The following is a 14,520-nucleotide window of genomic DNA, read 5'->3' on the forward strand; positions in this document are numbered from 1 at the left end:
ACATGTTTTTCCAGTTAGATGGTAGGGGCAAAAATTACAGTGTCCGCACTTGTAATTACCTTTTGGTATGCTCTCAGACAACCAATTGTTGCTCTGGGAGCGTATCCGATTATGCACCAACAGGTCTTTTATATTTTTACCGCGACGAATCGCAAACAATGGACCGCTGCTTGTTTAATCCGACAGATCGCTGTCCCTACACAAAATGTCCCAATTATTCCTAGTTACAGACCTGATTTCTCTGTCCATGGGACCGAACTTAAAAAAAATAAATAAAAAAAAAAGCCTATATTACTGGGAGATACACACATACCTCACATCCAGCCTATGTTACTGCAAGAGACACAGACTTCACATCCAGCCTATATTACTGGGAGATACACACATACCTCACATCCAGCCTATGTTACTGCAAGAGACACAGACTTCACATCCAGCCTATATTACTGGGAGAGACACAGACCTCACATCCAGCCTATATTACTGGGAGAGACACACAGACCTCACATCCAGCCTATATTACTGGGAGATACACACACAGGCCTCACATCCAGCCTATATTACTGGGAGAGACACACACAGGCCTCACATCCAGCCTATATTACTGGGAGACACACACACACCTCACATCCAGCCTATATTACTGGGAGATACACACATACCTCACATCCAGCCTATATTACTGGGAGAGACACACAGACCTCACATCCAGCCTATATTACTGGGAGATACACACACAGGCCTCACATCCAGCCTATATTACTGGGAGAGACACACACAGGCCTCACATCCAGCCTATATTACTGGGAGACACACACATACCTCACATCCAGCCTATATTACTGGGAGATACACACATACCTCACATCCAGCCTATGTTACTGCAAGAGACACAGACCTCACATCCAGCCTATATTACTGGAAGAGACACACAGACCTCACATCCAGACTATATTACTGGGAGAGACACACAGGCCTCACATCCAGCCTATATTACTGGAAGAGACACACAGACCTCACATCCAGACTATATTACTGGGAGAGACACACAGGCCTCACATCCAGCCTATATTACTGGGAGACACACACAGACCTCACATCCAGCCTATATTACTGGGAGAGACACAGAGCTCACATCCAGCCTATATTACTGGGAGAGACACAGACCTCACATCCAGCCTATATTACTGGGAGAGACACACATACCTCACATCCAGCCTTTACAGTATTACTGGGAGTGACAGCCAGAGCTCACATCCAGCCTATTGTTCTAGGAGACACACAGACCCCACATCCAGCCTATATTACTGGGAGAGACACACAGACCTCACATCCAGCCTATATTACTGGGAGAGACACACAGGCCTCACATCATATTATTGGGAGACACACACAGACCTCACATCCAGCCTATATTACTGGGAGAGACACACAGACCTCACATCCAGCCTTTACAGTATTACTGGTAGTGACAGCCAGAGCTCACATCCAGCCTATTTATCTAGGAGACACACAGACCCCACATCCAGCCTATATTACTGGGAGAGACACACAGGCCTCACATCCAGCCTATATTACTGGGAGACACACACAGACCTCACATCCAGCCTATATTACTGGGAGAGACACACAGACCTCACATCCAGCCTTTACAGTATTACTGGGAGTGACAGCCAGAGCTCACATCCAGCCTATTTATCTAGGAGACACACAGACCCCACATCCAGCCTATATTACTGGGAGAGACACACAGGCCTCACATCCAGCCTATATTACTGGGAGACACACACAGACCTCACATCCAGCCTATATTACTGGGAGAGACACACAGACCTCACATCCAGCCTTTACAGTATTACTGGGAGTGACAGCCAGAGCTCACATCCAGCCTATTTATCTAGGAGACACACAGACCCCACATCCAGCCTATATTACTGGGAGAGACACACAGACCTCACATTTATTTATTTTACTCTCTTATATAGCGCCATTAAGTACACAGTGCTTTACAGACATTAATGGCACTGTCCCCAATGGGGCTCACAATCTAGATTCCCTATCAGTATGTCTTTGGATTGTGGGAGGAAACCGGAGGACCTCACAACTACATAATACCCCCAAAAATGTTTCATGGCATCATTAATCAAAATATTACTTATTAAGGCTATTTACAAAGGTATATACAAAAAGAAGGGAGTGATAGCATATACTGTAAATCTTTATTAGGTAACAATATAAACTATTTTTTTTTCTTTTTAATATTAAGAGGCACAATAAGCAAACACTAAAGGCAGCACAAAACAGCAGGAGGGAATGAAGTAGAGATAATAAATATAAAAAATATAGCACCAACAAATATGGTGATTAGCTGATAGAACCAGTGTCCAACAGACCAGAAGTATAAAATGTAAAGCGCTGCGGAATATGTTGGCGTTCTAGAAATAAAATTATTATTATTATTATTATTATTAAGTATAGCAAAGGGCTGCAAATTGTAATAACAGATAAGTATTTAAAAAAAGGCAAATCCATATTCATTACTGTATTCATCTCCTCCTGTTGGGATCGTGCCAGATCCCAACATTTCATTCTCAGCCTTCGACATATACGGATAATTCTGCCGTGCTGATGGTCAAAAATATATCCAACGGAGATTATGGTATTGAACAAAGAACAGTTTTATTAATCTGTGCTTTTCAGAGTTCAACAAACCCCTTCATCATATTGCAGAAACACAAAGCTCACAAGCAGCCTATATTACTGAAAAAGGAAGTCACAGCTTGTATCCAGCCTATATTACTGGGAGAGAAACTCCCACAATAGAAAATCTAAAACTTGGATCAAGGTGCAAACTGCACGTCAGGCAATCTGAAAACGAATGAAATAATTAAAACTGCAGACTGAAACTTGGCAATATTACTAATTAAAGTTTGCCGATATATGCAAAATATATTTTCTATGTCATATGTATCCATAGCCTTTAAATAAATATCAGAATTTGAACCTTTTGTGAGATAAGTAGCCATCACTTCTACTTTAGTTACATTTGCTATATTTAAGGTGTTATCACATTCTCTGGCCTCGGTTTCTCCATGACGTTTGCTTCCTCTTATGATTATATCTATATTCTGGTTTTACTACGCACTTCTACCCACCTGGGGGGCTTTTTTGCAGGGACCCTTTTCTGTTTCTTTGGATCCACTTGCGTTTGTTGTTTGTGATCTTGGCTGATCCGATATGCAAGTCAGAATCACTGTTCAAAATCTGTTAACTTGTCAGGTAGGCTATGGCAGTTTAGGGTTACTGGTCACATCCCTGGTGGTCTAGGGGTGGTGAGAAGTGAACAAAAAAAATTGCTGAGAAAAGGATCGTATTTGTTTTAAAACGATGTACTGTAAAATAATTCCCCGGTTTGCACGCACCATAAAACGTAAGTCAGTACTATTTTCTCTCCTTACAGATCCACCAGACCCTCCCAAAAATGTTTCTTGCATTTACTTCTACCAAAAAAATATCACATGTGGCTGGATCTCCGGAAATGACCCCAAAATCCCCACAACCTTCCACCTGGCTGTGTAAGTGTTACCGCTCTGTGCTGAATTCTCTGTGCGGTTACCCCTCTGACCTCAGTCACTTTATGATCATCAGGCTCAACGATCCCGAAAAGGAGTGTTCATCAACCACCAACTCCTGCTCCTTCCTCGTCGCCGGTGATCAACTCGTAAGGGAATATAATGTGGAGCTGCGGGTCCAGAATGGACTGGGAGAAGCAAAAAGACGATTCACCGTGAATGCTGCACAGATAGGTAATCCACGGAATTTGGATTATGGGATGGAAAATTTAGGGAGGGATAGGAGGGGGATGCAGCTGCAGATTCTCATCCTGTGTTTCAGTGGACAAGCGGTAGGAGGGGGAGATATCTGATTGGTCAGACACTCACCTCCATTACCTAATTCAGCAGCCGATGAATTCTCATGGCTCTACTTGGCCACAAAGAGATGAGGAATTAGAGACATGAAAACCCTTTTATCTGACTGTAAGAAATCTAGAAATGGTGGGGTTCTTCTCATATACATAAGGTTGTAGTCCGGTCCTGGTGTAGTCCGGTCAATTGACGATCAATAAGCAGAATATATTATAGTCAAGTGTTTTACAATTTTTTTATTATTTATTAATCTCCAGTTATTTGTTACATTTATTTTTTTTTCATGTCTAATAACATTTAAGTGAAAATGGATCCTCCTGAGATTTTGTATTTGAAACCAAATTCATCTGAAGACCCATCGTTCTTACTAATATCATGGAGAAGGCCGAACCTGGCGCCTGATGAGCTAGATGTGAACTGTAGCCTGCGGTACAAAGTGCTACAGGATGATCAGTGGGTCAGTATCACAAAGACTAATAGATATTCTGTACAAAAGAGAGAATAGAAGATGTACAGTCACCTCTGAAACCCATGTGCTGAATCCTGTACTGATCCTGAGTTACATCCTGTATTATACTCCAGAGCTGCACTCACTATTCTGCTGGTGCAGTCACTGTGTACATACATTACTGATCCTGAGTTACATCCTGTATTATACTCCAGAGCTGCACTCACTATTCTGCTGGTGCAGTCACTGTGTACATACATTACATTACTGATCCTGAGTTACATCCTATATTATACCCCAGAACTGCACTCACTATTCTGCTGGTGCAGTCACTGTGTACATACATTACTGATCCTGAGTTACATCCTGTATTATACTCCAGAGCTGCACTCACTATTCTGCTGGTGCAGTCACTGTGTACATACATTACATTACTGATCCTGAGTTACATCCTGTATTATACCCCAGAGCTGCACTCACTATTCTGCTGGTGCAGTCACTGTGTACATACATTACATTACTGATCCTGAGTTACTCCTGTATTATACCCCAGAGCTGCACTCACTATTCTGCTGGTGCAGTCACTGTGTACATACATTACATTACTGATCCTGAGTTATATCCTGAATTATACTCCAGAGCTGCACTCACTATTCTCCTGGTGCAGTCACTGTGTACATACATTACATTACTGATCCTGAGTTACATCCTGTATAATACTCCAGAGCTGCACTCACTATTCTGCTGGTGCAGTCACTGTGTACATACATTACATTACTGATCCTGAGTTGCATCCTGTATTATACCCTAGAGCTGCACTCACTAGTCTGCTGGTGCAGTCACTGTGTACATACATTACATTACTGATCCTGAGTTACATCCTGTATTATACTCCAGAGCTGCACTCACTATTCTGCTGGTGCAGTCACTGTGTACATACATTACATTACCGATCCTGAGTTACATCCTGTATTATACCCCAGAGCTGCACTCACTATTCTGCTGGTGCAGTCACTGTGTACATACATTACATTACTGATCCTGAGTTATATCCTGTATTATACTCCAGACCTGCACTCACCATTCTGCTGGTGCAGTCACTGTGTACATACATTACTGATCCTGAGTTACCTCCTGTATTATACATCAGAGCTGCACTCACTATTCTGCTGGTGCAGTCACTGTGTACATACATTACATTACTGATCCTGAGTTACATCCTGTATTATACATCAGAGCTGCACTCACTATTCTGCTGGTGCAGTCACTGTGTACATACATTACATTACAGATCCTGAGTTACATCCTGTATTATACTCCAGAGCTGCACTCACTATTCTGCTGGTGCAGTCACTGTGTACATACATTACATTACCGATCCTGAGTTACATCCTGTATTATACCCCAGAGCTGCACTCACTATTCTGCTGGTGCAGTCACTGTGTACATACATTACATTACTGATCCTGAGTTATATCCTGTATTATACTCCAGACCTGCACTCACCATTCTGCTGGTGCAGTCACTGTGTACATACATTACTGATCCTGAGTTACCTCCTGTATTATACATCAGAGCTGCACTCACTATTCTGCTGGTGCAGTCACTGTGTACATACATTACATTACCGATCCTGAGTTACATCCTGTATTATACCCCAGAGCTGCACTCACTATTCTGCTGGTGCAGTCACTGTGTACATACATTACATTACTGATCCTGAGTTATATCCTGTATTATACTCCAGACCTGCACTCACCATTCTGCTGGTGCAGTCACTGTGTACATACATTACATTACTGATCCTGAGTTACATCCTGTATTATACCCCAGAGCTGCACTCACTATTCTGCTGGTGCAGTCACTGTGTACATACATTACATTACTGATCCTGAGTTACCTCCTGTATTATACATCAGAGCTGCACTGACTATTCTGCTGGTGCAGTCACTGTGTACATACATTACATTACTGATCCTGAGTTACATCCTGTATTATACATCAGAGCTGCACTCACTATTCTGCTGGTGCAGTCACTGTGTACATACATTACATTACTGATCCTGAGTTACATCCTGTATTATACCCCAGAGCTGCACTCACTATTCTGCTGGTGCAGTCACTGTGTACATACATTACATTACTGATCCTGAGTTACATCCTGTATTATACCCCAGAGCTGCACTCACTATTCTGCTGGTGCAGTCACTGTGTACATACATTACATTACTGATCCTGAGTTACATCCTGTATTATACCCCAGAGCTGCACTCACTATTCTGCTGGTGCAGTCACTGTGTACATACATTACATTACTGATCCTGAGTTACATCCTGTATTATACCCCAGAGCTGCACTCACTATTCTGCTGGTTTATGATTTATGAGAAATCGCTCCTGTCAAACCAATCTAATCAGTTTTTATGAAGAGGTAAGCTATAGACTGGACCACGGTGAGTCATTGGACGTGGTATATCTCGATTTTTCCAAAGCGTTTGATACCGTGCCGCACAAGAGGTTGGTACACAAAATGAGAATGCTTGGTCTGGGGGAAAATGTGTGTAAATGGGTTAGTAACTGGCTTAGTGATAGAAAGCAGAGGGTGGTTATAAATGGTATAGTCTCTAACTGGGTCGCTGTGACCAGTGGGGTACCGCAGGGGTCAGTATTGGGACCTGTTCTCTTCAACATATTCATTAATGATCTGGTAGAAGGTTTACACAGTAAAATATCGATATTTGCAGATGATACAAAACTATGTAAAGCAGTTAATACAAGAGAAGATAGTATTCTGCTACAGATGGATCTGGATAAGTTGGAAACTTGGGCTGAAAGGTGGCAGATGAGGTTTAACAATGATAAATGTAAGGTTATACACATGGGAAGAGGGAATCAATATCACCATTACACACTGAACGGGAAACCACTGGGTAAATCTGACAGGGAGAAGGACTTGGGGATCCTAGTTAATGATAAACTTACCTGGAGCAGCCAGTGCCAGGCAGCAGCTGCCAAGGCAAACAGGATCATGGGGTGCATTAAAAGAGGTCTGGATACACATGATGAGAGCATTATACTGCCTCTGTACAAATCCCTAGTTAGACCGCACATGGAGTACTGTGTCCAGTTTTGGGCACCGGTGCTCAGGAAGGATATAATGGAACTAGAGAGAGTACAAAGGAGGGCAACAAAATTAATAAAGGGGATGGGAGAACTACAATACCCAGATAGATTAGCGAAATTAGGATTATTTAGTCTAGAAAAAAGACGACTGAGGGGCGATCTAATAACCATGTATAAGTATATAAGGGGACAATACAAATATCTCGCTGAGGATCTGTTTATACCAAGGAAGGTGACGGGCACAAGGGGGCATTCTTTGCGTCTGGAGGAGAGAAGGTTTTTCCACCAACATAGAAGAGGATTCTTTACTGTTAGGGCAGTGAGAATCTGGAATTGCTTGCCTGAGGAGGTGGTGATGGCGAACTCAGTCGAGGGGTTCAAGAGAGGCCTGGATGTCTTCCTGGAGCAGAACAATATTGTATCATACAATTATTAGGTTCTGTAGAAGGACGTAGATCTGGGGATTTATTATGATGGAATATAGGCTGAACTGGATGGACAAATGTCTTTTTTCGGCCTTACTATGTTACTATGTTACTGTGTACATACATTACATTACTGATCCTGAGTTACATCCTGTATTATACCCCAGAGCTGCACTCACTATTCTGCTGGTGCAGTCACTGTGTACATACATTACATTACTGATCCTGAGTTACATCCTGTATTATACCCCAGAGCTGCACTCACTATTCTGCTGGTGCAGTCACTGTGTACATACAGTTAGGGCCAGAAATATTTGGACAGTGACACAATTTTCGCGAGTTGGGCTCTGCATGCCACCACATTGGATTTGAAATGAAACCTCTACAACAGAATTCAAGTGCAGATTGTTACGTTTAATTTGAAGGGTTGAACAAAAATATCTGATAGAAAATGTAGGAATTGTACACATTTCTTTACAAACACTCCACATTTTAGGAGGTCAAAAGTAATTGGACAAATAAACATAACCCAAACAAAATATTTTTATTTTCAATATTTTGTTGCAAATCCTTTGGAGGCAACCACTGCCTTAAGTCTGGAACCCATGGACATCACCAAACGCTGGGTTTCCTCCTTCTTAATGCTTTGCCAGGCCTTTACAGCCGCAGCCTTCAGGTCTTGCTTGTTTGTGGGTCTTTCCGTCTTAAGTCTGGATTTGAGCAAGTGAAATGCATGCTCAATTGGGTTTAGATCTGGAGATTGACTTGGCCATTGCAGAATGTTCCACTTTTTGGCACTCATGAACTCCTGGGTAGCTTTGGCTGTATGCTTGGGGTCATTGTCCATCTGTACTATGAAGCGCCGTCCAATCAACTTTGCAGCATTTGGCTGAATCTGGGCTGAAAGTATATCCCGGTACACTTCAGAATTCATCCGGCTACTCTTGTCTGCTCTTATGTCATCAATAAACACAAGTGACTCAGTGCCATTGAAAGCCATGCATGCCCATGCCATCACGTTGCCTCCACCATGTTTTACAGAGGATGTGGTGTGCCTTGGATCATGTGCCGTTCCCTTTCTTCTCCAAACTTTTTTCTTCCCATCATTCTGGTACAGGTTGATACTTTTCCAGAACTGAGCTGGCTTCTTGAGGTGTTTTTCTGCAAATTTAACTCTGGCCTGTCTATTTTTGGTATTGATGAATGGTTTGCATCTAGATGTGAACCCTTTGTATTTACTGTCATGGAGTCTTCTCTTTACTGTTGACTTAGAGACAGATACACCTACTTCACTGAGAGTGTTCTGGACTTCAGTTGATGTTGTGAACGGGTTCTTCTTCACCAAATTAAGTATGCGGCGATCATCCACCACTGTTGTCATCCGTGGACGCCCAGGCCTTTTTGAGTTCCCAAGCTCACCAGTCAATTCAGTTTTTCTCAGAATGTACCCAACTGTTGATTTTGCTACTCCAAGCATGTCTGCTATCTCTCTGATGGATTTTTTCTTTTTTTTCAGCCTCAGGTTGTTCTGCTTCACCTCAATTGAGAGTTCCTTTGACCGCATGTTGTCTGCTCACAGCAACAGCTTCCAAATGCAAAACCACACACCTGGAATCCACCCCTGACCTTTTAACTACTTCATTGATTACAGGTTAACGAGGGAGACGCCTTCAGAGTTAATTGCAGCCCTTAGAGTCCATTGTACAATTACTTTTGGTCCCTTGAAAAAGAGGACGCTATGCATTACAGAGCTATGATTCCTAAACCCTTTCTCCGATTTGGATGTGGAAACTATCATATTGCAGCTGGGAGTGTGCACTTTCAGCCCATATTATATATATAATTGTATTTCTGAACATGTTTTTGTAAACAGCTAAAATAACAAAACTTGTGTCACTGTCCAAATATTTCTGGCCCTAACTGTACATTACATTATTGATCCTGAGTTACATCCTGTATTATACCCCAGAGCTGCACTCACTATTCTGCTGGTGCAGTCACTGTGTACATACATTACATTACTGATCCTGAGTTACATTCTGTATTATACTCCAGAGCTGCACTCACTATTCTGCTGGTGCAGTCACTGTGTACATACATTACATTACTGATCCTGACTTACATCCTGTATTATACTCCAGAGCTGCACTCACTATTCTGCTGGTGCAGTCACTGTGTACATACGTTACTGATCCTGACTTACATCCTGTATTATACTCCAGAGCTGCACTCACTATTCTGCTGGTGCAGTCACTGTGTACATACATTACATTACTGATCCTGAGTTACATCCTGTATTATACCCCAGAGCTGCACTCACTATTCTGCTGGTGCAGTCACTGTGTACATACATTACAATACTGATCCTTTACTGATCCTGAGTTACAACTACTTTTTATTCCATACATCCATGGTCGTACAACAAATCCAGGTAGGTGGCCAACATACAGTGTCCTCAGTCAACAAGTTCCCAATCTGGGATCGGTAGTTCCACTGGCCCCGTACCAGGTGATACCCACTGTTTCCCAACTTTTGGATGGCCCACAGCTTTTGGTATCTCCAGCCGGTCTAGTGCGCAGTTACAGCCTATGTTCGTCCAGGTGGTGGGATATCCCAACTGTAGCTCATGGATAACCCTCCAGCCAACAATCAATCTCCAAAACTCCATAGTTTATTCATCCTTCCCAGCTTGGATCATCTTCCATGGAAGTTCCTCAAAAAACTGCCTTAAGGTACCGTCACATTTAGCGACGCTGCAGCGATATAGACAACGATGCCGATTGCTGTAGCGTCGCTGTTTAGGTCGTTGTGTGGTCGCTGGAGAGCTGCCACACAGACAGCTCTCCAGCGACCAACGATGCCAAAGTCCCCTGGTAACCAGGGTAAACATCGGGTTACTAAGCGCAGGGCCGCTTCTTAGTAACCCGATGTTTACCCTGGTTACCATTGTAAAAGTTAAAAAAAACAAACAGTACATACTTACATTCCGGTGTCTGTCCCGCGCCGTCAGCTTCCCTGCACTGTGTCAGCGCCGGCTGGCCGTAAAGCAGAGCACAGCGGTGACGTCACCGCTGTGCTTTATGGCCGGCGCTCACAGTCAGTGCGGGAAGCTGAAGGCGAGGGACGTGACAGACACCGGTATGTGAGTATGTACTGTTTTTTTTTTTACTTTTACAATGGTAACCAGGGTAAATATCGGGTTACTAAGCGCGGCCCTGCGCTTAGTAACCCGATATTTACCCTGGTTACCAGTGAACACATCACTGGATCGGCGTCACACACGCCGATCCAGCGATGTAAGCGGATGATCAGCGGCCAACGATCTCCCAGCAGGGGCCTGATCGTTGGTCGCTGTCACACAGAACGATTTCGTTAACGATATCGTTGCTACGTCACAAAAAGCAACGATATCGTTAAAGAAATCGTTATGTGTTACGGTACCTTAAGGTATACATAAGATCTAGCCTGCTCCTCTTCTTAAGGTACCTTTACACTAAACGACTTACCAACGATCACGACCAGCGATACGACCTGGCCGTGATCGTTGGTAAGTCGTTGTGCGGTCGCTGGGGAGCTGTCACACAGACAGCTCTCCAGCCACCAACGATGCCGAAGTCCCCGGGTAACTGGGGTAAACATTGGGTTACTAAGCGCAGGGCCGCGCTTAGTAACACAATATTTACCTTGGTTACCATTGTAAAAGTAAAAAAAAAAAAAAACAGTACATACTCACATTCTGATGTCTGTCACGTCCCCCGGCGTCCACAGGGTTAAAACTGTTTTCAGCAGGAGCGCAGTTTCCCTGCACTGACTGTCAGCGCCGGCAGTAATGGCGGTGACGTCACTGCTGTGCTCTGCTTTACGGCCGGCGCTGACACAGTCAGTGCAGGGAAACTCTCGGCCGGAGCGGCAGCGCTCCTGCTGAAAACAGTTTTAACCCTTTGGACGCTGGGGGACGTGACAGACATCAGAATGTGAGTATGTACTGTTTTTTTTTTTTTAACTTTTACAATGGTAACCAGGGTAAATATCGGGTTACTAAGCGTGGCCCTGCGCTTAGTAACCCGATATTTACCCTGGTTACAAGTGAACACATCGCTGGATCGGCGTCACACACGCCGATCCAGCGATGACAGCGGGTGATCAGCGACCAAAAAATGGTCCTGATCATTCCCCAACGACCAACGATCTCCCAGCAGGGGCCTGATCGTTGGGCGCTGTCACACATAACGAGATCGTTAGCGGGATCGTTGCTACGTCACCAAAAGCGTGACGTTGCAACGATGTTGTTAACGATATCGTTATGTGTGACGGTACCTATACTGTCACTGAATGGAACATTTATTACCGAGGATGAACTGACGAGCAAGAAAATCACTAATAAAACACATCAAGAAAATATTACACAACAAAACTGGTGTTCCGTGCTGGAAAAAGTCTCTATCTCTTAGAGATGTGGACTGGGCTCTACGTCCATTTGTCCTATAGTCTTTAGTAAGTGGCCATATTCTCACAGGCAGTATGCCACTTCCGGCTGAACCAGTGGTATGTTCGCCCCTGGTGCCACCATCTCATCCATCCTGGCCGGAATTGTTTTTTTTCCAGCAGGCATTTAAGTGGTACAATAATGTTGATGATGGTGTCATCAGCGCTGGCCATACTGGTAGAATATTCAGAGCAGCGCAACATGGCACACATGTCCTCCATGGAGGCCCACTCATTGGTGGTGAAGTGGCGTTGTTCTGCAGTACGACTTATCCGTGTGTCGTGCGGCTGAAGCTCCACTATTGCCTGCTGCTGCTCGCACAGTTCTTCCAGCATATGCAGTGGGAACGCAGAAGTGACTCTGCTGCTCTGACTAGTTAGCAGGATGAGAATGATCAAAGTGTGCACATACTGCCCGCACTTTCAGCAGCAGCTCTGTCATATGGGGGTAGTCTGTCATATGGGGGAAGTTTTTCAGGAAGGTCTGCATCGCCAAGTTTAGCACATGGTATAGTACTCCCACAGCTGGAGGGGTGCAGAATACGCACAGCAGCATAAAGAACAGTACTCCCACAGGAGGGGGTGCAGAGTACACACAGCAGTTTAAAGGACAGTACTCCCACAGATATGGGTGCAGAGTATGCAAAGCAGTTTAAAGGACAGTACTCCTGCAGGTGGGGGGTGCAGAGTACACACAGTGGCTTAAAGGACAGTACTCCCACAGGTGGGGGTGCAGAGTACACACAGTGGCTTAAAGGACAGTATTCCTGCAGGCGGGGGGTGCAGAGCACACACAGTGGCTTAAAGGACAGTACTCCCACAGGTGGGGGGTGCAGAGTACACACAGTGGCTTAACGGACAATACTCCTGCAGGCGAGGGGTGCAGAGTACACACAGCGGCTTTTAGCACAGTACTAGCACATATAGGGGTTGCAGAGTGCACACAGCATTGTGTTTGCAGAGTGCACAATCAAAATCTGTCCCTCAATCCAGCTGCGTCCTATCCCTACAATAACGAGAGCATAATGGCAGCGACACTCTTGATCCGGCTTTTATACAGCTGGGCACGTGCTGCGCCAGCCAATCGCAGCTATACCAATACTTGGCATGACTGTGATGGTTCCGGAAGTGCCCACAGTCTAAAAGCTTGCTGATTGGCTGTGGTGGTGAAGTCAGTGCAGGGAGAACCGATTTGTGGAATCCTCTTTGGTTTGAGAAGTGGAGGGACTTGGCCAGATTCCACCCTTGTATGAATATTTAATATTTTGAAGTCAATATCACATCTCTGTTTCTTATCTCAGGACTACACCCCTGACCTGTACATGGGGAAAGAGAACGAAATGAGCTACAGCCTCAGCGGACTCCTTCCCTACATGGAGTATGTGGCCGCTGTACGGTGCATTGGAAACAGTGGTCAGCTGTTATGGAGCGAGTGGAGCGCTGCACTCTCAGGAAGGACACCAGAGAAAGGTAAGTTGTTGCAGGGGCACCTAATAACAGTTTGCCTCTGGTCATAGCATTATACCTTGTGACTGTGTAGGATGATAACAGGTGCGTGGGATGCAGTGACACACAGGAGGCAGAGCAAGGGTTAACGGGGATTTTATGTGACACAATAATAAAATCAAGCAGGGGGTATTAATATAAAGGAAACAACAGTTCAACTTATCAGTCTCTGGGCCTTGGTAGGAGGTGGCAGGAAGATCCTTCAGTGGCGCCGCAGAAGGCGTAAAAATTCTCCAATCTGGTCCCGCAGAAAGGCGATGCACTGGCTCCTTGTGGTGGTGAGTCCTCCGGGTCCTTTGGCACGTGGTCTCCTGGTACGGGCACGAGATGTTGTATAGGTGTTGGTCCGCAGCACAGCTGACGTAGCAAACAGGTCAGCAGACAAGGCCGCAGAGGTAGTATGCAGTCCAGCGGTCGCGTCCACAGGAAAAGTCCGGCACTCAGTAGGCACCACAGGGATAGGACTGAGCGGTGCCTCTGCGGTGGTGAGCGCAAGGATGCTCTGAAGTTCGTATTGGTCACTGTACGGTGCAGGGATCTCTCCGGGCTCTGTGTTGTCAATCAGGATGGCACTGCTAACCGAGTGAGAAGGCCCGGATAGCTCATGT

The 14,520-nt window shown here is 44.6% G+C and overlaps 1 protein-coding gene across 2 annotated transcripts in view; it reads left to right on the forward strand.

Annotated features, from left to right (window-relative positions):
• Positions 1-14,520, forward strand: part of LOC138659266 (interleukin-31 receptor subunit alpha-like) — a 79,856-nt gene that overhangs the window by 57,971 nt on the left and 7,365 nt on the right. For both annotated transcript variants that reach the window (XM_069745892.1, XM_069745891.1), the window contains exons 6-9: positions 3,461-3,575; positions 3,649-3,806; positions 4,229-4,383; positions 13,708-13,876. In XM_069745892.1, the coding sequence (XP_069601993.1) occupies positions 3,461-3,575; positions 3,649-3,806; positions 4,229-4,383; positions 13,708-13,876 (597 nt within the window). The remainder of the gene's footprint in view (positions 1-3,460; positions 3,576-3,648; positions 3,807-4,228; positions 4,384-13,707; positions 13,877-14,520) is intronic.

Source organism: Ranitomeya imitator, chromosome 1 (assembly GCF_032444005.1).
Source record: "Ranitomeya imitator isolate aRanImi1 chromosome 1, aRanImi1.pri, whole genome shotgun sequence".
NCBI classification, from domain to species: Eukaryota; Metazoa; Chordata; class Amphibia; order Anura; family Dendrobatidae; genus Ranitomeya; species Ranitomeya imitator.